Source organism: Bos javanicus, chromosome 21 (genome assembly GCF_032452875.1).
Source record: "Bos javanicus breed banteng chromosome 21, ARS-OSU_banteng_1.0, whole genome shotgun sequence".
Taxonomy (NCBI): Eukaryota; Metazoa; Chordata; class Mammalia; order Artiodactyla; family Bovidae; genus Bos; species Bos javanicus.
Genome location: NC_083888.1, coordinates 54,212,398 through 54,237,772, shown reverse-complemented (window position 1 = coordinate 54,237,772; position 25,375 = coordinate 54,212,398). Strand labels below are relative to the sequence as shown.

Here is a 25,375-nt window from a genome sequence, read left to right as displayed (position 1 = left end):
AGAACAAATCCTAAATGGGATAACCACAAAAAAACACAAAATGGAACATTATTATCAAATTACTAAAAAGACTGTTAAAGGGAATATTCTTAAAAACAGCCATAGGAAAAAAGGGCAAATTACATACAGCAGAACAAAGATAACAACGATAAAAGGCTTTAGGCCAGAAATGTACAAGCCAGAAAACACTGAATACAATTTAAGTGCTAAAGAGAAACCAACAACAACCAAAAAAATCAACTTAAGAAGGAATATACAAAGCTTAAACTATACTTGGAGATTTTAAAAGCCCAGTAACTGATAGAAAAAATAAACAGGAAACCAGTAAGTATACAGGAAATTTAAGACTTTCAACCACCACCAACCAACTTGATCTTCTTAACATTGATAGAACACTACAACCAACACCAGAATGCAGACTGTTTTTTCAAGTTCACGTGAAACATTATCTGCATCGTTCTGGTATCAGAGTACTGCTGACGGCAAAGAATGAGACAGGAAGCACACCAGCTTCTTCAATGTTCTAGAAGTTTGTGTAAAATTGATTTCTTCCTTAAATGTTTGATATAATTCATCAGTGAAACTACCCAAGCATGAAGTTTTCTTTGTGGGAAAGAAATTCAAATTCAATTTCCTCAAGAGATATTAGGTAATACAGATTATCTGTATCTTTTTGAGTGAGTTTTGGTAGATTGTGTCTTTCCAAAAATCTGTCCATTTTACTAAGCTGTCAAATTTATGGGCCTAAAGCTATTTATCATATTCCTTTATTATTTATTTTTTCCCTTCATTATTTATTTAATAGCTGTATGATAAGTAGTGATATTCCTTCTCTCTTTCCTGATGTAGTAATTTGTTTCTTCTCTTTTTTTCTTCATCAGTCTGACTAAAAGGTTTACCAATTATATTTATCTTCTCCAAGAGACTGCTTTTATTTTCATTTGTATTCCCAATTGTTTGTTTTCTATTTCATTGATTTCCATTACATTCTTTATTATTTTCTTTCTTTGCTTATTTTGGGCTTCATTTGCATTTCAGTTTCAGGTGAAACCTGAGGTCACTGATATAAAACTTTTCATCTTTTATAATTATAGGGCTATAAATTCTCCTCTAATTTAGCTGTATTCCACAAATTTTGTCTCATTTTTTAATTTCATTAAATTCAAAATGCTAATTTTCCATTCTTAGAGCCATGGATGATTAGTAAGTATGATACTTAGTTTCCAAATATTTAGAGATTTTTCAGGTATTTTTCTAACTTCTAATTTAATTCCACTGTGGTCAGAGAACAAACCTTGCATAATCTGAAACCTTTTAAATTATTTGTTTTATGTTTCAGAACACAGTCTTTCTCAGTAAAGACCCTTCTGGACTTGAAAAGAATGAATTCTGTTGTTTTACCTGAAGTATTCTATAAATGTCACAGGTCAAGTTGAAATTCTTCTATATCCTTACTGATTTTCTTTCTTCTAGTTCTATCAATTAATGAGAGGATTGTTTGAGTTCCAACTATAATTGTGGATTTGTTTATTTCTCTGCAGTTCTAACAGTAGTTGCTTAATATATTCTGAAGCTCCAGTATATGATAAATAAATGTTTAGGACGGCCATGTCTTCTTGCTGAATTAACTCCCTTATCAATATAAAATGGCCCTCTTTATTCATGATGTGATAGACAGAATTCTAAATGATTCTAATGATAAATGTCTAATGACAGTCTAAATGATAAGACAGAAGTCTAAACCTTGCTTCCTGCCCCTAGTATACATGACCTGAATAATACCCTCCCCTTAAGGGTGAATATGATGGGCTATTACTTCCCTCGATCATGTTACATTATATGGCAAAAGGGATTTTGCAAGTCTCCCTACAGTTCACCAATCCTCTGTTCATGTCTTTCCTCTAGCTTCTCTAACATAATGGATTAGAATTATAACTATAGTTAAAATAATTTCTTTGTCTAGCAATTCTATAATCTATAGCAACAGTTAGTAACAGACTGGTTCCAAATCGGGAAAGGAGTAGGTCAAGGCTGTTTGTTGTCACCCTGCTTATTTAACTTATATGCAGAGTACATCATGTGAAATGCTGGGCTGGATGAAGCACAAGCTGGAATCAAGATTGCCAGGAGAAATATCAATAACCTCAGATATGCAGATGATACCACATTAATGGCAGAAAGTGAAGAAGAACTAAAGAACCTCTTGATAAAAGTGAATGAGGAGAGTGAAAAAGTTGGCTTAAAACTCAACATTCAGGAAACTAAGATCATGGCATCCAGTTCCATCACTTCATAGCAAATAGATGGGGAGACAATGGAAACAGTGACAGAATTTATTTTTGGGGGCTCCAAAATCACTGCAGATGGTGACTGCAGCCATGAAATTAAAAGATGCTTGCTCCTTGGAAGAAAAGTTATGACCAACCTAGACAGCTTATTAAAAAGCAGAGACATTACTGTACCAACAAAGATGCATCTAGTCAAAGCTATGGTTTTTCCAGTAGTCTTGTACGGATGTGAGAGTTGGACTATAAAGAAAGGTAAGAGCCAAAGAATTGATGCATTTGAATTGTGGTGTTGGAGAAGACTCTTGAGAGTCCCTTGGACTGCAAGGAGATCAAACCAGTCCTTCCTAAAGGAAATCAGTCCTGAATATTCATTGGAAGAACTGATGCTGAAACTCCAATACTCTGGAGAGTATTGGACCAAAGAACCGACTCATTGGAAAAGATCCTGATGCTGGGAAAGACTGAAGGCGGGAGAAGGGGATGACAGAGGATGAGATGGTTGGATGCCATCACCAACGTGATAGACATGAGTTTGAGTAAGCTCCACGAGTTGGTGATGAACAGGGAAGCCTGGTGTGCTGCAGTCCACGGGGTTGCAAAGAGTCAGATACTATTGAGTGACTGAACTGACCTGATACCATTTTTGGATTAGTTTCCATTGTTTTCTTTGTCTCCCCTCTCATTATGGGTTGTATTTTCCTGTCTCTTTGCATGCCTGGTAATTTGTTACCAGATGCCAGGCACTGTGAATTTTTATCTTAGATATTTTTATATTCCTATAAATATCCTTAGCTTTGTTATGAGATATAGTTATTTGGAAAGTCTGATCCTCTCAGGTCTTGCTTCTATGTTCTGTTTGGTGGAACAAAGTCAGTCTTTAGCCTAGGGTTTATGCATTACATAGATGAAGCAAAACTCTTTGGACTATTGTACAATGCCATGTAACTTGTAAGGTTTTCCACTCTGCTGGTGGGGAAAGAAAAGTATTCTTGGCCTTGTATATGCTCCAGGGATTGTTCTTTGTAACTTTTATAAGTGTTTCTTGTTCTGGCTTGACCAATACTCAGCTAAACATTCGAGAGTAATTCTCTGAAGGATCCTAGAGTTCTTTAAGAAGCTATATCCTCCTCTGGCATTCTGGCTACAAGCTCTAGCTATCTTGGCCTCCCCAAACTCCCAGTTTCATCTCCATTTCTGCTGATATGTACATGGCTTTCCCCTCCCTAAGCTGTGATTTGAAAACTCTGCAGGAAGATAGCAAGGGCAGTTATAGGGATCAACTTCTTTGTTTCTTAGGGATCACTGTCTTTCACTGCCTGGTGAACAATATTCTCAAAACCACTGCTTCATGTATTTTGTATGATTTCTTTAGTTCTTTCTAATGTGAAGGCAAATCTAATACCTGTTAATCCATCTTGGCAAGAAGTGGAAGTTTAATAGTTCTACTTTAGACATATTAAATTTAAAATGTCTACTGTAATCCAAGTGGAAGTGTCAAGTAGAAGCTTAGAGCTTATAAGCTTAGAGCTCAAGAAGATACCAGGAATTCAGATATGCATTTATGAGAAATCAGAGTGTGGGTGGAATTTAAAGCTATGAAGCTGAATGAGATCATTTAAGAAAGGGATTGGCAAACTATGACTCACTGACCAAATCTGGCCCCGTCAGAGTTTTCTTCTATAAGTCAAATTTTTATAAGTAAAGTTCATTTAAGCACAGCCGTCCCCATTTGTTTTCATAATGTCCAAGGCTGATTTTTATTATGACAGCAACGTTGAGTAGCTGCAACAGAGACATGTGGCCTGCAAAGTCTAAAATATTTTACTGTCTGGCTCTTTATAGGAAAAGATTGCCAGCCTGGATCCTTGAAATGAATGTAAATAGAGAATGTCAGTGGATTAAATTCTGGAGCACTCCTCAATACTGAAATCAAACAGAACACCAATAAGCACTAAGTACTGAAGCAGGAAAAGAACCAAGATAAGCTCACACATAGTATCAAAGACCCAATGCAGTCAAAAGAAAAATTAATTAATTAAAAAAAAAAGGGGGGAGTGTCAACTGTATTACAAATGATGCTGAGAGGCTAAGTATGATGACAGTAAGTGACTAGTGTAGATTTAGCAAATGGTTATTTTTGCAGTTTTAGTGAAGCTAAGTGACGGTCGAGGAGGGGAGGGTTGAAAGTCAATTAAAGAAGGCTGAGAAGAGAACAAGAGGTGAAAAAGTAGACAAATGAACTTGCATTTTTAAGGTCTTTTGCTAACAAGTGAGGAGAAAAGAAATGTGAAAATGTGAAGAAGGTGTGCAGTTTAGGAAGGATTTTTAAAAAGAAGAAATATCATGGCACATTTTTATGCTGATGAATATGATCGAGGACAAAAAGCAAACCTGATGATGAGGTGCACACTGAGGATGAAGACCGACTGAAGGAACACAGGAGGAAATGGGACAGAGCAGCCAGTACATGCTCCAGCTGAAGCAAGTGGATGCCACTGTCTTTCTGTTTGCCTTGATTTACTGGCTGGGCTGGCTGGGTAGCTATGCAGCCGTGGCAGAAACAGAGAAAGTATTCTCAAGACTTCTGTAGAATATATTTCACAGAGAAACACTTGGAGAAACGATGAGATTTGTACTTAATACCGAAAGCTTAACAAAGCTAAACTATATCCTTATAATACATGTCATAAGTGTTAATATAGCACTCTATGAGGCCCAGAGTTCAGCTATTAATTATAAGTTGGGAAAAACCCAGACTGCCTAAGAAAGAACGTAAGTAATCATTTCTACGACTATTATAATAGGAAATGTGTCAATTTATAAAAAATAATTTCAGCAAACTTTTGGGACAGGGATGGTTAACTCACCAATCCTCATCAGCTAAAAGCCTCAGAGCTTCTGTCAGTGCTACTTCGGGTTTGGAAAATGGCCGTAGTTCTGATGAATCCATTATTTCTGGACTATGAGTGACAGAGGGCATCCTTTCTTTATACTGTGGAATGGCTCCAGGAGATGCTTCATCTAGAACAAAGAAACATACTAAATAAAGTGTAAACTCACTCTGATACAAAGGGGTACAAATAGTACTCTGACCATGGAGTCTACAAATATTTCTTATAGAAACTTATATTAGATTGTTGTTGTTGTCATTTAGTCGCTAAGTTGTGTCTGACTCTTTTGAGATCTCATGGACTATAACCCACCAGGCTCCTCTGTTCCATGGGGTCTTCCAGGCAAGAACACTAGACTGGGTTGACATTTCCTTCTGCCGGGGATATCTTCCTGACCCAGGGATCGAACCCTGCATTGCAGGTGGATTCTTTACTGCTGAGCCAGTGGGGAAGCCCCAACTATTAGTTCAGTCTCCAACAAAACTGTAATACCTGATATCAAAATTATTTAAAAACTTATTTTTTATAAATAAAACTATTAAATTACATTACTATAAATGTTTAAGTGGTTTTGCAGTCATGAGTCATACAACAAAGTTTGGCCTTAAGAGCTATCAATAAAAGTTGGTAAGAAGAATATGATCCCATTTTGTAAAAAAAAAGTGGATGCATACCTAATTTACCATACAACTGATAACAGAAATAAAGCTTCATATGCATACCTAATTTACCATACAACTGATAACAGAAATAAAGCTTCATAACAACTGTGTATAAATTACAAGTTTTGCTATTGGTATAGCATTAAGGTATACTAAAAATCCTAAGATCATATGTAGTAGCATGATCAATGGTTCTTCCACAATCAAACATTTACCACCCATTTTCCAGATATAAGGCATTGTGCTAGATACTGAGGAAGTAAGTGCCCAGGGCAATGCCTACCACAAAGGCACTGAGCACTGTAAGACACATGTAGTGAGGGTGTCAGAAAGAAAAAAAATCAAAAAGATAAAATAGGATGTGTAATGGCTTTTGTAAGTGGGTAGAGATTAGTTATTTTTTCATGTTAAGAGTTTTTTTTGGCTACACTACATGGCATATGGGATCTTAGATCTCCGACCAGGGATTGAACCTGCATACCCATCATTGGAAGCACTGATTCTTAACCACTGGACAACCAGGGAAGTCCCTAAAGAGATATTTAAATACTTCATATTCAGGTCAGATCAGATCAGTCGCTCAGTCATGTCCGACTCTTTGCGACCCCATGAATCGCAGCACACCAGGCCTCCCTGTCCATCACCAACTCCCGGAGTTCACTCAGACTCACGTCCATCGAGTCAGTGATGCCATCCAGTCATCTCATCCTCTGTCGTCCCCTTCTCCTCCTGCCCCCAATCCCTCCCAGCATCAGAGTCTTGTTGTGACAAATGCTTTACAAACTTTACATTTAATTCTCTCAATAAAGGTGTGATATGTATTCTCATTATCTCCAATTTGCAGCCAAAAATATAACTGAGTTTTACAGAGACTAAGAAATGTATTCAAGGTCTCAATGCTAATAATGAGTGGCAAAGGTAGGATTTTCATCTAGGCCTACAATTGCTCTTGATTTTATATAAAGAGGTCTAAGAAAGAATTTGTGCTTTCCAAACTTTATCACACACCAGATAAGAAGATGCATCCCAAAAGATGAATATATTATTTTGGATTACTGTAGTGATAAATGAGTACCAATTTTTGTTTGAGTAAATCATATCTGAAGAAAATTACATGACAATTAATGAATATAATAAGTAGACCTCAATAATTTTTTTGATAGTTCAGATGCACCCTCATTAGATTTCATAAATAAGATTTGTATGTATTAAAAAAAAAACCTTTGGAATTTTATAACCCAGAAAGAACAGCAAATTCAAAACAGCACCACTAACTATCATTTATTGAACTCCTGCCTGCATTGTGCTAAATGCTTCATTTATATCATCTCACTTGATTCATTTGACAACCCTATGTGATGGTTATTATTATTATCCTGTATTACAGGTGAAAAAACTGTTGCTAAAGTTTTAAGGACTCCCTCTCTATACCTATTTTACTTTCATTCTCAAGTGAGAATAATTCATTAGGAAGGGATGCGTATATAATACCAAATTATCAACCTCGGCATTATATGAGAATTTCTATTGTTTTTACCTGGAAAAAAAGAGAAACAAAACAAAACAAATATTACTCTGGAAACAGAGGTGTACAGAACATCAATCTAAAGCAGTGTTGGCCAGGCTAGGGGCTTTGTTTTGTTTCTTAAACTTCCTTTCTTGCAGACTGATACTTTTATAAAATACAATAAAAGTGTTATGACAACAGTCTCTAAAAGGTTGTTCTCACTTTTTGTATTTATCTTGTAAGCATACTCTTCTGTTCAAATAATATAAGGGTAACTTCAGGGAAGCACTCTCCTTATACTTCTTAGAAATAAAACCTGTAAAGCCTACATTATAGGTGAAAAATCACAAAATTAGTTGATGTCTCTAGAATGAATATGCAACAATTTGTGGTTTGTTACTATTTATATTATTTGTTATATTTATACTTCCATTCCTACTTTGAACTATTGGCTTAGATAAGAAGTTTTGTGGATTTTTCTCCCCCTAGATCTTATGACAGCAATAGTGAAATTATTTGAGAATGCTGAAAATTCAAATTTCAAATAATTATATATTATATATAACTATTATATATAGTTAATTATATTTTACTGAGTCATTTAAATTTCAGTATGATAGTTCAACATATTCCACTAGTAGTCATGTATCACCCTCAGTTAAACCTCAGTACAGTAGTTTTTGAGTATTATGAGTTAAATAAAATCACACCAAATGTTAAATTCCACTTACTTTGAGGTGCCATTTTTTCATTTCCTGTATATTTCATTCGTTCCCAGGGATTCTGTTCCTTCCTTTCAGAATCTTTAATGTCAAAAAGTTCTTTTTCCTCTTTTCTCTTTTGTCTCATCTTGTCATAAGTAGATTTTGAAATAGAAACTTTAATCTGCATGAAAAAGTTGAAATATCTCTAATCATTTAGAAAGTCTGACACTTAACTATCTTCATCTTAGGCAACTGTAAGCTATACAAAATGAATTATACATTTCTTAGTCCTTATTTCAGTAATTCTAAAATTGAATAGAATTACATAGTACCAACTGTGAACTAAATTTGTGCCTAAAGATACTAGTTTGTTACTCCTTGACGATATCCTGGAAAATTGTCAAATATATACATGCACACATATATATGTATATAAAGTACATGTAGAATATAAAGTACATTAGATACTTTACACCAGAATAACAATATATTTGGTGGAAAAGGAGAATAATCTATCATTTACATGATTAAGGTTCAAGAATTTCAATATCATTGAGATTTAAAAAATTATAATCAAAGCACTTTTATCACCCCAAATCTGATATACACAAAATAATGATGTATCATAAGCTTGAATTTATCCTAATAATTAAGAAATAACCTTACATCTTTTTCATTCTCAGAATCAACATATGATGGAATACTCTGCTGAACTGCTCTTCCATAAATGCCTGATGGTGGTTCAGTATTTTTAACTGAAAACGAAACCCCATTTTCCACAGAAGTTATCACTGATTGACTGCAGGTTGCTGGTGCTGGAATTGGATTTCCAAATACCCCTGAAAGCAACCAACCATCAAACACTGTCATTATTTATGTGATGTTATTCTGGACAACAAAATTTTAAGACAAGGTTTTAAAAGAAGTAAACAATATAATTAATAAGAAAAACATGTTAAATAATCACAAAATACAAAAACACCTATCAAATGATAATATAATAACAAGAAATTTCATGATGTCAAATGAGAACTGCATATTTGCATATTGTAAGTTCTGAGTTCACATGAATGAAAGGTTAGGTAAGCGAGTGTTTAAAATGGTTTCAAAGAGCAAGGATTTGAGCTGGGACTGGAAGACATAGAATAATTTGAGTAGACAAGTGAGGAAGGCAGGGAGAACATCCTATGAGATCAAGATGTTCATAAGCAGAGCTGAACAAGTAGAAAGCATGTTTGTGGAGTGATGTTTGGGCACAAGGCAAATAGAGAAAATAAGCTTATAAGGGGAGGTTGAAGTCAATCTGAGGAGGATCTAAAATTAACCTAATGATATCAGCAAAGAAGTCAGGAAAGCTTTCTAAGCATTTCATTCTATTTACCAAAAATAAGATGTACACCCTCAACATCTATCATCATATTCTAGTTTTGCAATTAAAAAAGAATCTAGTTGGGCTGTGTTAATGGACTAGATGGAGAAATCTTTTTACAATGTAAATAGGTATTTAATCATCACATTGTATACTTTAAATGTCCTACAATTTTATTCGTCAATTATACCTCAATCAAGTTGGGGGAAAAATGATAATTTTAAAGGATATTTGCAAACAAGTTGTTCAAAGGTTTCTCAACGTACCTGAAATATATAACAGATACTAATTAAGATTTGTCTAGTCTTTGCATGAGATGTTATAGAATTATATTAATTTATATTGATTACTAAGTCAATCAAAAAGGACTACAATTTGAATTTGAACTGCAATAAAATTGTTTAAGCTGTCCTAGAAGTGGAGAAGGAAATGGCAACCCACTCCAGTATTCTTGCCTAGAGAATCCCAGGGACGGGGAGCCTGGTGGGCTGCCGTCTGTGGAGTCGCACAGAGTCGGACACTACTGAAGCGACTTAGCAGCAGTAGCAGCAGCAGAAGTATCTTATAAAGTGCCTAAACTGTACCTGTCACATAATACATCTCTCTGAAAATTACTGACATAAATTTACCATTGTTTCATTAGAGGATAGAAATGTGGTGCTAAGTATTCACTTTTAATTCTTTCAATTTAACAATTTTTTCAAAAAGAAAGTTCTATTCAACACCTGAAGCACACTCTTCTCTATTCTTTATTGATATGCTTTGCTTATACATGAAGAAAACATACAATTAAAAAGCTAAATAATTTTAAAATACCTTTTCCAACAACTACTACTGAGTCTTCTGATAAGGTATTTGTAGACATGAAGTCAAAACTGGAAATTTGGTGGAAATTTGATGATGACCCTGTAGATGCTAAAGAAACAAACAAACAAAAAAGCATTAAAAAATACATACTTATGTAGTATTTCAGGATATCATGACATGGTTTTTTAAAACTGAAAATTAATTTCATACAAAGAATTTATAATTTATATATTTACACATTAATTCAATAAATACTTAGAATACTTGGTTTGTTCAGTGTATATTCTTGTGTCCTTTGTCATAGATTAATTGACTGCAGGTTTGTGGGTTTATTTTTGAGCTCTGTGTTCTGTTCCATTGATCTATATATCTGCTTTTGTGCCAATACCAAGCTGTTTGATTACTGTAACTTTGCAGTATTGTTTGAAGTCTGAAAGGAATACGCCTCCAGCTTTTTTCTTTTTCCTCAGTATTGCTTTGGCAATTCTGGGTGTTTGTGGTTCCATATACATGTTATTATTATTTGTTCTAGTTCTGTGAAATTTATCATGGTTATATTGATAGGGATCACATTAAATCTGTATAGTTTGTTTTGGGCAGTATAACAATATTAAATCTTGAAATCAAAGAGCAAACGATATCTTTCCATTTCTTAAAATCATCTTCAATTTCCTTTATCAATGTTTTATTGTCTTCAGTGTATAGGTCTTTCACTCTTGTGGTTAAGTTTAGTCCTAGATATTTTATTCAATATTTGGATGTGATTTTTTTTTTTACTTTCTGGTATTTGGTTTTAAGTATAAAGAAATGAAGAAGGATACTCTTGTATCCTGCTACCTTGCTGAATTCACTTATTAGTTCTAATAGTTTTTGTGTGGAGTTTTTAAGGATCTGTATATAGAGTATCTGGAGAAGGCAATGGCAACCCACTCAAGTACTCTTGCCTGGAAAATCCCATGGACGGAGGAGCCTGGTAGGCTGCCATCTATGGGGTCACACAGAGTCGGACACAACTGAAGCGATTTAGCAGCAGCAGCAGCATATAGAGTATCATATTATCTACAAATAGTGACAGCTTTACATCCTCCCTTCTGATTTGGATATCTTTTATTACTTTTTCTTGTCTGACTGCTGTGGCTAGAGCTTCCAAAGCTACACTGAGTAGAAGTGGTGAGAGCAGGCATCCTTGCCTTGTTCCTGAATTTAGCAGGAAGGCATTCAGCATTTCACCACTGAGTATTATGTTGGCTGTGGGTTTGTTGTAAATTGCTTTTGAGATTCATTCCCTCTGTACCTATTACAGGGCTTCCCTGGTGGCCCAGACAGTAAAAAAAGAACCCAGGAGACCTGGGTTCAATCCCTGGATAGGGAAGATCTTCTGGAGAGGGGAATGGCTACCCACTCCACTATTCTTGCCTGGAGAATCCCATGGACAGAGAAGCCTGGCAGGCTGCAGTCCATGGTGTTGCAGAGTTGGACACGGCTGAGTGACTAACACTTACTTACCTATACCCACTTTGGTGAGAAGTTTTTTTTTTTTTAAATAATGGACGGATGTTGAATTTTATCAAATGCTTTTTCTGCATCTATTGAAATGATCATATAATTTCTGTCTTTTCTTTTGATGATGTGGTATGTATCACATTGATTTGATTAGGTATAATAAACTGTCCTTGAGACCCTAGAATGAATCCAACTCGATCATGTTTTTTGATCCTTTTTATGTACTGTATTGGATTCAGTTTGCTAATATTTTATTGAGGATTTTTACATCTATATTTATCAAACATATCGACACATAATTTTCTTTCTTCTTTTTTTTGGTAATTATCCTTGGTTTTGATATCAGGATGATGGTGGCTTTTAGAATGAATTTGGGAGTGTTCCCTTCTCTTCAGTCTTTTAGAATAATTTGAGGATAGGTGTGCAGTCTTTGTATGTTTGGTAGAGTTCCTCAGTGAGACCATCTGGTCCTAGACTTTTGTTTGTAGGGAGTTTTTCAAAATAGATGTTCGATTTTACTTTTAGTAATTGGTTTGTTCAAATATCTGTTTCTTCTTGATTCAATTTTGGCAGACTGCATATTTCTAAAAACTTGTCTAATTTGTTGGCATATAAATCTTTATAGTATGAGTTTTTGTATTTCTGTGGAATCAGTTGTTATTTGTCTTTACTTTCTTATGTTGTTTTTTGGGTCCTATCTCTTTTCTTCTTGAACTTGGCTAGAGGTTACTAAATTTTATTTAAAAAAAAAAAAGGGGGGGGGGGGCTCTTGATTTTATTGATCTCTGCAGTTTTTTATCTCATTTATTTATTCTCTGACATATATTTATTTCCTTCCTTCTGCTGATTTTGGGTCTCATTTGTCCTTCTTCTAGGTCTTTTAGGTGGGAGGTTTTTTGAGATTTTTCTTCTTTCTTAAGGCCTGTGTCACTATAAACTTCCCTCTTAGAAAAGTTTTTGCTGCATCCCATAGATTCTGTAAGGTGTTTTCATTGTCATTTGTCTTGAGGTGTTTTCTGATTTCCTCTTTGATTTCAATGATGACCCACTGTTTTTTAGTAATATGTGGTTTAGTATCCAAGTGGGTTTTTTTCTTCCTGTGGCTGATTTCTAGCTTCATACTGTTGTGCTCAGAAAAGATACTAGAAATAATTTCTATCCTCTTAACTTTGTTAAGGTTTGTTTTGTGACCTAGTATGTGGTCTACTGCAGAGAACATTCCACGGGCACTTGAAAAAAAAAATGTGATTCTGGGGTTTTTGGATGTAGTGCCCTATAGATATTAATTAAACCCACCTGATCTATTGTATCATTTATGATCTCTGTTTCTTTATTGATTTTCTGTCTGGAAGATCTGTCCATTGGTTTCAGTGGGGTTTGAAGTTGCCTACTATTATTGTATTCCTCTCAATTTCTCCCTTCATGTTTTTAGTATTCATTTTATATATTTAGGTGCTCCTATACTGGATGCACATGTTAATAAATGTAATATCCTCTTCCCATATTTATCCCTTTGTCATGATAAAATATTCTCTTTATGGACTTTGTTTTTAAGTCAATTTGTCTGATATAATTATCACTACTCCCATTTTCTTGCTACTTCCATTTGCATGATATATCTTTTTCCATTCCCTCACTTTCAATCTCTGTGTGTCCTTTATCCTAAGATGATTCTCTTGTAGGTAGCCTATTATAGGTTCTTGTGGGTTTGTTTTTTTTTTTTAATCCAATCTGCCACTCTGTTTTTTGATTAGACATTTAGTCCACAGACATTTAAAGTAATATTAGTAGGTATGTCAGTTCAGTTCAGTTTAGTCGCTCAGTTGTGTCCGACTCTTTGCGACCCCATGAATCGCAGCACGCCAGGCCTCCCTGTCCATCACCAACTCCCGGAGTTCACTCAGACTCACGTCCATCGAGTCAGTGATGCCATCCAGCCATCTCATCCTCTGTCATCCCCTTCTGCTCCTGCCCCTAATCCCTCCCAGCATCAGAGTCTTTTCCAATGAGTCAACTCTTCGCATGAGGTGGCCAAAGTACTGGAGTTTCAGCTTTAGCATCATTCCTTCCAAAGAAATCCCAGGGCTGATCTCCTTCAGAATGGACTGGTTGGATCTCCTTGCAGTCCAAGGGACTCTCACAAGTCTTCTCCAACACCACAGTTCAAAAGCATCAATTCTTCAGTGCTCAGCTTTCTTCACAGCCTAACTCTCACATCCATACATGACCACAGGAAAAACCATAGCCTTGACTAGATGAACCTTTGTTGGCAAAGTAATGTCTCTGCTTTTGAATATGCTATCTAGGTTGGTCATAACTTTCCTTCCAAGGAGTAAGCGAATGTACACACTGCCATTTGAAAACTTGCCTCCCAGCTGATTTTGCATTTTTTCTTTTTGTATTTCCTTTTAGAGTTTGATGATTTTCTTCTATATTATGCTAGAGTTCCTTTCTTTTTTGGTTTTGTGAGTCTACTGTATATTTTAGATTTGTGTGACAATTTTGCTGGGTAGAGTATCCTATATTGCAGGTTTTTCTCCCTTTCAGGACTTTGAATATACAATGCCATCCCCTTGTGGCCTGCAAAATTTATGCAAAAAATCAGGTGATAGCCTTATGGGGGTTCCCCTGTAACTGACTCTTTGACTCTTTTCCTCTTGCTGTCTTTAGAATCTTTTCTTTTTCTATGTTAATTATGATATGCCTTTGTGTGGGTGTTTAGATTCATTTTGTTTAGGACCCTATGTACTTCCTGTACCTGGGTATCTGTTTCCTTCTCTATGTTTGAGAAGTTTTCAGTCTCTTCAGCAAGTGATGTTGGGAAAGCTGGACAGTTACACGTAAATCAATGAAATTAGAACACTACTTCACACCATACACAAAAATAAACCTTGTAAGACCTAAATATCAAGGCACCATGAAACTCCTAGAAGAAAACATAGACAAAAAATTCTCAGACATAAATTGTATCAATGTCTTCTTAGATCATTCTCCAAAGGCAAAAGGAACAGAAGCAAAGATAAACAAATTAGACCTACCCAAACTTATAAGCTTTGGCAGAGTGAAGGAAACTGCTGTATAAACAAAACAAAAAGACCACCTATGGACTTGGAAAAAATATTTGTCAATGATGTGACTGAGAAGGGCTTACTTTATAAAATATGCAAAATACCACATACAACTCAATAACCAAAAAACTGAACAACCCAATCGAAAGTGAGCAGAAGACCTAAATAGACATTTCTTCAAAGAAGACATACAGATGGCCGACAGGCATGTGAAAAGAATAAACTAGGAGTACAGGATTAACATATACACACTACTATACATAAAATAGATAAGCAACAAGGATTTACACAGGGAACTATATTCAATATCTTGTATTAATAATAACCTATAAGGAAAATTAATCTGAACTGCTGCTGCTAAGTCACTTCAGTAGTGTCCGACTCTGTGCAACCCCATAGACAGCAGCCCACCAGGCTCCCCCATCACTGCGATTCTCCAGGCAAGAACACTGGAGTGGGTTCCCATTTCCTTCTCCAAGCATGAAAGTGAAAAGTTAAGTGAAGTCACTCAGTTGTGTCCGACTCTTCGCAACCCCATGGACTGCAGCCCACCAGGCTCCCTCGTCTACGGGATTTTCCAGGCAAGAGTACTGGAGTGGGGAGCCATTGCCATCTCCGAACTACATCTCTCTATATATACATACATGAAACTGAATCACTTTGCTATATATTTGAAACTAACACAATATTGTAAATCAACTATACCACAATTAAAAAAAAATGAAATCTAGTTCAGACTAGGCACTGGACAGAAAAGAAAACTTTCTTTACTTAAGGAGTTCATACATATCAGAATTAAGAGCTTTGAAGACGTTAGAAAATAATCATAGCACAATAATCAAACAAAAAGAGGATAACCTTGAAGGAAAGCTGCTCACCCCTGGGAACAGATCAAGTCAATCTCACAGCAATCTGTACTTTCCTAGATTAACTTCTACCTCAGTTTATGATAATTTATTTAATTATCCTTTCTCCTACTAGACTGTAAGCTCTATGGGGATAGGACTCATGTCTAGCTTTGATTATCATTCTTTTCCAGAGACCATTTGTACAGTGCTTGGCACACAGCAGGTGCTCAATAAATATGTTAAATTACAAGACAAAAAAATGAAAGCAAAATACAATTAATTTAGGGTCAATTGACAGAAACATCTGGTAGCCCCAGAAAGTGTTCAGTGACACAGAAACAAATCTCAGTAAACGGAACAATTTGCTCCACAACAGTTAACAAACATAAAATCTATACATTAACTATTAAGAGGTGATTGATAATTAAACAAATATCATGGGAGGAAATACATAAAGACTAGGCCTAGGTAGTTTAATTTCATTTATAAGAAACACTGATATAACACCATTTTTTTTTCCACTGCATCACTCGCATGTAAGATCTTAGTAAGATCTTAGTTTCCCGACCAGGGATCAATCAAACCTCTGCCCCCTGCATTGGAAGCATGGAGTTTTAATCACTGGACCACCAGGGAAGTCTGACATAGCATCATTTTTAATATTACTTTCACTTTTTACCCTATATTTTATTTAAAGCAAAGAATTATTGAAAGAAATATTGCTCAAATCTCAATTCTAAAATAAAGATGCTTAAAAGATTCTTTGCATATGAACTATCCTTTTTTGTTGTTGTTATTTCTGCCCCATTTATTCAAATAGAGAAAGAGAAAATATTGTTATAGAATCTAGTTTGTTGGCAACAAACATCCATCTTAATCACTTTCTTAAATCGTTAATTGAAGTTCAAGGTTATTATGCTAGAAAATGGTCACATTCAAAAGGACAATCAGCAGAGGAGAGAAAGAAGAGGAAGTTTGGAGAGCTAGTTCTAAAAAAGTCTGAGGTTTCTTTCTTGCAAAAGAAATCCATTCACATCTGTCACTCATCACCAATATTTCTCCTGAGAGTCTTTTTATTCCTTTTAACATTGCACTCAATATTTACTTTAACCTGATTATTTGAGGATGCAGGTTTTACATGATTATTAGTTTTGGCTGGCTCATCATCACTCCATTCATTTGATATGTGGCTTCCCAGGTGGCTGAGCAGTAAAGGCCAGTGCAGGAGACACAAGAGATGCAGGTTCAATCCCTGGGTCAGGAAGATCCTCTAAAGTAGGAAAGGGCAAACCCCCCTGACAGAGGAGCTTGGTAGATTACAGTCCATGGGGTCACAAAGAGTCAGACATCACTGAGTGCACACATACACATGCACCATTATATACAAAGCATAATACAGATATAAAGATGCCTATATCTTATCTTATACTACTCCAGACCAGAAGCATGTGGAAAGCTTTATAAAGAAATGGATTTTAGCCAGTTTCAAAAAGCAGATATGGACTTCCCTAGTGATACAGTAGGTAAGAATTCACCTGCCAATGTAAGGCACATGGGTTCGATCCCTGGTTGGGAAGATTTCACATGCCACTGAGCAACTAAGCCACATCTAAGCAACTAAGTACCACAACTATTAAGCCCAAGTTCTAGGGCCTGTGAGCCGCAATTACTAAGCCAAACAGTAGCAACTACTAAGCCTGAACACAACAACTCCTGAAGTCCATGCACTGAGAGCCTGTGCTCTGAAACGAGAAGCCACCACTATGAGAAGTCTGCGTACTGCTAGGAGGAGAAACACAACTAAAGAAAGCCTGTGCACAGCAATGAAGACACAGTGCAACCACAAATAAATAAATAATGCCAGAGGACAGGGCATGAATAGAGGTATAGTAAGAGGTAATGCTTCCCTGGTGGCTCAGACGGTAAGGCGTCTGCCTACAATGCGGGAGACCTGGGTTCTGTCCCTGGTTTAGAAAGATCTCCTGGAGAAGGAAATGGCAACACACTACAGTATTCTTGCCTGGAAAATCCCATGGACAGAAGAGCCTGGTAGGCTACAGTCCATGGGGTCCAAAGAGTTGGACACGACTGAGTGAGTTCACTTTCACTTTCAAGAGGTAACGCAAGAAAGGTAATAAGCTGAGGCAAAATTATTAAGGGTATGAAAAAATGATGCTACAGAGTTGGAAATTTATTCTGTGAAAACCACTAAAGGTTTTGAGCAAGGAAGAGATGATTAGAAAGATAATTCTGGAAGAGTATGTACACTGAATTGAAAAGAAGTGAAAATAAGAGACAAAATGTCTTATCAGAAGGCTACTGTAATTACCCAGGGAAGAAGTTACCCAGGTTAAACTGAAAAGAACTGGTAGGATTGGTCACTGCCTGAAGGGTAAAGAGAAGTAGAAAAGATGACTCTAAAGTTTTAAGTCTCCATAACTGGGAAAATGATAATGCCACTAATAAAAACAGATTTAAAAAAAGGAAGAGGAATAAGTCTAGAAAGGAAGATAAGTTTGGTTTTGAATATGTTTATTCTTGTTGACCAGATAGATCTAGTAGATGTTTGGTTTAGAGTTGGAAGTGTAAGTTTGATGGAATTTTCTGTAGTAGAATTAACTGTTGATCAAAGATATCAATATTTTTATGATCCAAAAGAAAAAAAAAGCCATTGGCAGTAAAAAAATATATTCAGCAATTATTTGAAAACAATGAAATTATATTTCCTTTAGGAAGAAAAATATTTTTGTATTTGGTTTTTCTTATATAAAAAATAAAATATATAAATAAATATGAAAAAACCCTGTCATCCTCTTTTGTATTAATAAAAACAATGGGCAAATGATCTTTCTCACAAAGAACAGATACTATGGATTATCTTACAGATTAAATTTTTAGAAATTTACCAAAACAAAAACAACAAAAAACAAGAAAAAGTGTCTAAAATCAAGTTCACTCTTACTCAATTTGCATTAGTTCCACAAAAAGTATACATAAACTAAAATGCCTGACTACCTGGACATATATGACTTAAGAGGACCAGAGACAACAAAAGTTGACCTTATTACAAAAGCTGCTACACACAAAAAAACGACAGTTCCTTACATTTACTGGTGGGCGGCAATGCTGAAATACAGGTGACTTCTATTCACTCTATTTACATATTTATGCCCTTCAAAATTGGGCTTCCCTGAGGGCTCAAAATTATTGCCTCTTACTCTGAGGAAAAAATGGTAAAAGCAGCTGTAACAGGTTCTCTGGGGGGGCGGGGGCGGGGGGGGGGGGGCGCGGAAAAAAGAGCAGTCATAGAAGTGCTGCTTGCTATTAAGTTAAAAAAAAAAAAGAAAGAAAGAAAAAAAGGGTACATTGTTAACAATGGTTTGTGATAACAAAAAAACTTTCCAGGTTCTACCACAGGAAAATTATAATCCTGTTTCCACAGTTTTACGCCATGGTTACAGCGTAAGTAGGCATCTGGGAATCATTTGTTCATATGACTTCTCCACCCCATTTTAAAGCGGCACACGTACAGAGAGTGTGTCTGTATGTGTATGTGGGTAAAGTCAGCAAGGACTCCCTAGATTTAACCTCTCGGGTAACAGGTTCCCTGGATTAACTCCTGGGACATAACCATATATTAACATGTAAACTATGTGTTCTATTTGGCAGAATTATTTTGACAACCACACATCAGAAGGGTAAGAAGAAAAGTCTCAAAACTGAGAAATCTCAGTTAGTTTTTCTTTATTGGCATGTTAATGGAAGATATGAAATTCAAAGACACTCAGTCCTAAAAATGAACTTGTGATTGAAATGTACTAACCTTTCGTATGCTTATAATGTCTTGGTTGTTCCTTATTTTGTATTTTTAAAGCACTAGGTGAAATGTCATGTGACCTATCCTCTTCAAAGTCACCACATCCAAACCCATAGTTCATACGATGACCAATTATGCTTACACTGGATGTTGTAGTCCCTATAAAATAAAATACATAATACAACTTATCTGAATGATGTAGGTAACACCATAGGGAAATATGGATCTCTTCTCTATCTTGGCTCCTAACGTTTTAGAAAGGTTTCAATAATACTAGAAATTATAACATTATACTATTTTTTTAAGTTTTACTTTCTTTTAAATATTGTAATATTTTTTACTTTACTAGCAGATCAGAACATGTATATGCTATACTATCTTATTTTATAAAACATGCTTTAAAATGACAATGAACCTGGACTGGCGACTCGTTTCATATATGATATCATACATGTTTCAATGCCATTCTCCCAAATCTCCCCACCCTCCTCCTCTCCCACAGAGTCCATAAGACTGATCTATACATCAGTGTCTCTTTTGGAGGGTTCAGGATAGGGAACACAGGTATACCTGTGGCGGATTCATTTCGATATTTGGCAAAACTAATACAATATTGTAAAGTTTAAAAATAAAATTAAATTTTAAAAAAAAAAAAATTAAATGACAATGAAATAAAAAATTCAATGAATGAAAGAGGTAAACAATCATGTTTTAAAAATATGATAGCCATTTAATGCTTAAATGAAATTTTACACTTTGCAGCACAACAAAATTGTTTAAAATCTAGAATGTTTAACCTATGTCCTGAGAAAGGGCTCCATTTCTATTTTCCATTTCTCTCTTTTCTCCCACTCTCATGATCTAGCTTGTGGGGCAGTAAACTATGTTGTAAACGAGCTCAGAATCTGGACTCCTGCTTCACGGCTTTAAATCATAGTACTGCCACTTCAACTATACAGAAAACGGGCAAGACGCTTAACTGTATTTGTACAATGGGGATAAAAGTATTAAAGTAGCTCTTTTAGAACCTTTCTGAGGATTATATGAAGAAAATGTAAAGGGCTTATCACAGAGACTAGCGTATGGTAAATATCCAAATGTTACATTCCCATTTAAAAATAAAGCAAATCAAACCCTTAATGTAGGCCTCCTTTTAATAAATACTTAAAATTTTAATCTACACGTAAATGTTTAAACTGAACATTCTATACTAATACTTCGCAGTTGGTAAGACCACAAAACTACAAAGTGGAAAATCCAAGGCAATATATATTTGAGTCACCATCCATTTTTATGTATATCTACTATGTAAACCATTAAGTAATAATAATAAAATATAATTTAATACCATTGATGGTATTTTAATAAAAACAGGACAGTGGGGAGAGGACACAGCTGGTGGCAGTTAGGCTAAAGAGTATTGCAGAGTAAAGGGCACTAGTCAGATTCACTGATGAAGATTTTTAAAATATCTGATATTAAATGATACAGATCTTCTGGAAGCAACATGGATAGTCTTCTAAATTCTTCTTGGTTTTGATAGTTAACTCATAAAGTAAGCCTCATAAAGATACTGGCTTTGGATGGGAATGCTTTCTACTAATAGTTGATAACAAAAGCTACAGGAAAATAAGTTTACTGTAACATTCATTAGGAACTTTAGCACAATGTGCTACAATAGGGCAGTGGTGTAATCAATGTGAAAATCTTTATTGGAGATGCTGTAGTATAGACAGATTAGATTTACAATTCTGACATGATTATTTTTATCTTCAGGTAGCTCTTATTCTAAGCATTATCATTTTTATGTCTCACCAATTAAGCAATAAATTGTACAAATGACTTGCTTACTAAAACCAACACAAAACCTATCCTAAAAAAAAAAAATGTAAATCCAAATTAATAAAATCCTAAACCACCAAAACTTAACACTTTGGAAGCATATTAAATTTAACCAAGAATTTCTCATAATAAATTTAATAACAGTATTTTCAAAATTTGATCTGAGAAATACCTAACAAATAAGCTAAAAATATGTATTTCCAACCCCAAAGATTGATTCAGTATGTATAAGGTGAGGCCCCAGAATCTATATGTTATATGCATTCCTCATGATTCCTAGTAGTAGGCAAGCTTGAAAAACACTATTAGACAAGTTTGGGAAACACTGAACATTGCATACAGAAGTGTACATTATTATAAGACCTATCACTCCACTAAAATTTAAATGACTCACAAGCTGATACAACTAGGGTTAGTTGCTGTTCAGTCACTCAGTCCTGTCTGATTCTTTGCAACTCCATGGACGGTAGCACTCCAGGCTTCCCTGTCCTTCCCTATCTCCCAGAGTTTGCTCAAACTCATGTCCATTGCTTCAATGATGCCATCCAACTATCTCATCCTCTGTCACCCACTTCTCCTCTCACACTCAATCTTTCCCACCATCAGGGTCTTTTACAATGAGTCAGCTCTTCATATCAGGTGGCCAAAGTACTAGAGTTTCAGCTTGAGCATCTGTCCTTCTAAGGAATATTCAGGGTTGATGATTGACTGGTTTGATCTCCTTGCTATCCAAGGGGCTCTCAAGAGTCTTCTCCAGCACCATAGTTCAAAAGCATCAATTCTTAGCATTTAGCCTTCTCTATGGCCCAACTCTCACATTAATTCCAAGGATATTCTTCCAAAGTAGGTTCCATTTTATAAACTGGATACAACCTAGCAAAAAATATGTCTTCAAACTAATAAATAATTTCTTAGGATGATCAGCCTTAAAAAAGAACTAAAGACTAAGTTTATGTATTATATTAATATTTCTTGGGTCTTTTCCTTTAGGAGAACAAATACTTACCAAGTGCCCACTATGTAGTAGGTGCCTTTTGTATGTTACACACTTAGACCTTCACTACCCTTCTCAAGGTTTGCATCACCAAATGAGGAAATTGAGTTTCTAAGCAATTAAGTAACTTCCACAGAACATGCATATGATTATTAAATATCAAACTGAGATTCCAGTTGGGTTCTCTCAGACTCCAAAGTACATAGGCATTGTCTTCCTGTCCTTAGTAGAATAACTATCTCTTCGTCTAACACATAAGGTTTGTGGAAGACAGTTTACCAGGTATATGTGGTTGAGCTCAGCATTTATAATTTATGACAGGTACTTGGAGATAATCAGGCGTAAATAATTTCTGAGAATCAAGAATCTGAGAGTCCAAAAAAGTAAAATAATTGTAATACCACTATAAAAATGTCAGTGTAAGTGTAATGACATTGCAAAAGAGGTAATATGAATTTTATCTGTGAATTGGGAAGGCATCCCAGAGAAAGCAACTTGAGTTGTTTTCAAAGTAGCCTGGTGTATGGTATGGATTTCAGATTTCATCCAGAAGAATCAGCATGTACAACTAAGAGATAGGAAATGGTACTGAATGTGGTCTGAGTTAACTGGATCACAAGATACAAAGCAAAAAGGAAAATGAGGCTAGAGAGGTTTGCATGGACCAGACCACAGAAGAATCCTCTGAATAAATTTACATTGGGCAATATAGTCAATTTTGCATTACGGGGAATGGACTGTAAGTGAACGAAACCAAAGCTGGAGAGAAATGTTAGGTGGCTAAGTAAGAAATGTTTAAGAGTGATAGTGGGAATTAAAAAGAGATGAAGCTAAGACACAATTAGGAGGAAGAAATTTAAAATCTTAGCAAACAATTAGATACACACACAACTTTTAAAGAAAGTACTTATAAGTTAAAGTAGCCTTAAGGTTATAGGACTTTTACACTGAGATCATGTGAAAATAAACAGCATATCCTAAACCTGTTGTTGTTGTTCAGTCCCTAAGTTGTATCCAGCTCTTTGTGACCCCATGGGCTGCAGCATGCCAGGCTTCCCTGTCCTTCACTGTCTCCCTGAATTTGCTCAAACTCATGTCCAGTGGTGCCATCCCACCATCTTATCCTATGTTGTCCCCTTCTCCTCCTGCTCTCAATCTTTCCCAACAATGGGGTTTTCCCAATAAGTCGGTTCTTCACATCAGGTGATGTACTGGAGTTTCAGCTTCAGCATCAGTCCTTCCAATGAATATTCAGGACTGATTTCCTTTAGGATTGACTGGTTGGATCTCCTTGCAGTCCAAGGGACTCTCAAGAGTATTCCCCAGCACCACAGTTTGAAAGCATGAATTCTTTGGCATTCACCTTTCTTTATAGTCCAACTCTTAACATCTGTACACGACTACTGGAAAAACCACAGCTTTAACTATATGGACCATTGTCGGCAAAGTGATGTCTTTCCTTTTTCATACACTATCTAGGTTTGTTATAGCTTTCTTTCCAAGGAGCAAGTGTCTTTTAATTTCATGGCTGCAGTTTCCACCTGCAGTGATTTTGGAGCCCAAGAAAATAAAATCTGTTTCTACTTTTTTCCCATCTATTTGCTATGAAGTGATGGGACCAGATGCCATGATCTTATTTTTTTAAATGTTGAGTTTTAAGCCAGCTATCTCACTCTCCTCTTTCACTTTCATCAAGAGACTCTTTAGTTCCTCTTCACTTTCTGCCATTAGAGGTGTATCATCTGCATATCTGAGGTTGTTGATATTTCTCCTGGCAATCTTGATTCCAGCTTGAAATTCATTCAGCTTGGCATTTTGCACGATATACTCTGCATAGAATTTAAACAAGCAGAGTGACAATATTCAGCTTTGGCATACTCCTTTCCAAATTTCAAACCAGTCTGCTGTCCCATGTCCAGTTCTAACTGTTCCTTCTTGACCTGCATACAGGTTTCTCAGAAGACAGGTCAGATGGTCTGGTATTTCCATCTCTTTTAAGAATTTTCCACAGTTTGTTGTGATTCACAAGGTCAAAGCTTTAGCATAGTCAATGAAACAGAAGTAGATACTTCTCTGGAATTCCCTTGCTTTTTCTATGATCCAATGGATATTAGCAATTTGATCTCTGGTTCCTCTGCCTTTTCTAAATCCAGCTTGTACATCTGGAAGTTCACAGTTTATATACTGCTGAAGCTTAGCTTTAAGGATTTTGAGCGTTACCTTGCTAGTATGTTAAATAAGCACAATTGTACAGTAGTTTGAGCATTCTTTGGCATTGGCTTTCTTTGAGATTGGAAAGAAAACTGACCTCTTCCAGCCTTGTGGCCACTGCTGAATTTTCCAAATTTGCTGGCATATTGAGTACAGCACTTTAGCAGCAGCATCTTTTAGGATTTGAAACAGCTCAGCTAGAATTTCATCACCTCTACTAGCTTTGTGCATAGTGATGCTTCCTAAGGCCCAGGTGACTTCACACTCCAAGATGTCTGGCTCTAGGTGAGTGAACACACCATTGTAGTTATCCAGGTCACTAAGAGTTTTTTTGTATGGTTCTCCTGTGTATTTTTGCCACCTCTTCTTAATAGTTTCTGTCTCTGTTTGGTCCTTGCCATTTCTGTCCTTTATCAAGCCCATCTTTGCATGAAATGTTCCCTTGGTATCTCCAATTTAACTGAAGAGATCTCTAGTCTTTCCTTTCCTCTAGTCTTTCCTATTGTTTTCCTCTATTTCTATGCATTGTTCACTTAAGAAAGCTTTGTTCTCTCTCCTTGCTACCCTCTAGAACTTTGCATTCAGGTGGGTCTATCTTTCCCTTTCTCCTTTGCCTTTTGCTTCTCTTCTTTTCTCAGCTATGTAAGGCCTCCTCAGACAACTGCTTTGCCTTCTTGCACTTCTTTCTCTTTGGGATGGTATTGGTCACTGCCTCCTGTACAATGTTACAAACTTCTGACCGTAGTTCTTCAGGAACTCTGTCTACCAGATCTAATCCTTGTCACAATTAATTCATAATTCAATAGTTTTACAAATCGTAAAGAAGACCACATATAGATTCCATCCTAAAGGGATGAGAATCCA

The 25,375-nt window shown here is 35.8% G+C and overlaps 1 protein-coding gene across 7 annotated transcripts in view; it reads right to left on the bottom strand.

The window, feature by feature from the left end:
• Positions 1-25,375, bottom strand: part of TOGARAM1 (TOG array regulator of axonemal microtubules 1) — a 78,439-nt gene that overhangs the window by 16,777 nt on the left and 36,287 nt on the right. For 4 of the 7 annotated variants that reach the window (XM_061395015.1, XM_061395014.1, XM_061395010.1 and 1 more), the window contains 5 exons: positions 19,471-19,623; positions 10,238-10,336; positions 8,719-8,891; positions 8,080-8,233; positions 5,156-5,327 (listed from right to left, as the gene is read on the bottom strand). In XM_061395015.1, the coding sequence (XP_061250999.1) occupies positions 5,156-5,327; positions 8,080-8,233; positions 8,719-8,891; positions 10,238-10,336; positions 19,471-19,623 (751 nt within the window). The remainder of the gene's footprint in view (positions 1-5,155; positions 5,328-8,079; positions 8,234-8,718; positions 8,892-10,237; positions 10,337-19,470; positions 19,624-25,375) is intronic. The other 3 variants (XM_061395009.1, XM_061395013.1, XM_061395011.1) reach the window with 3 other exon arrangements.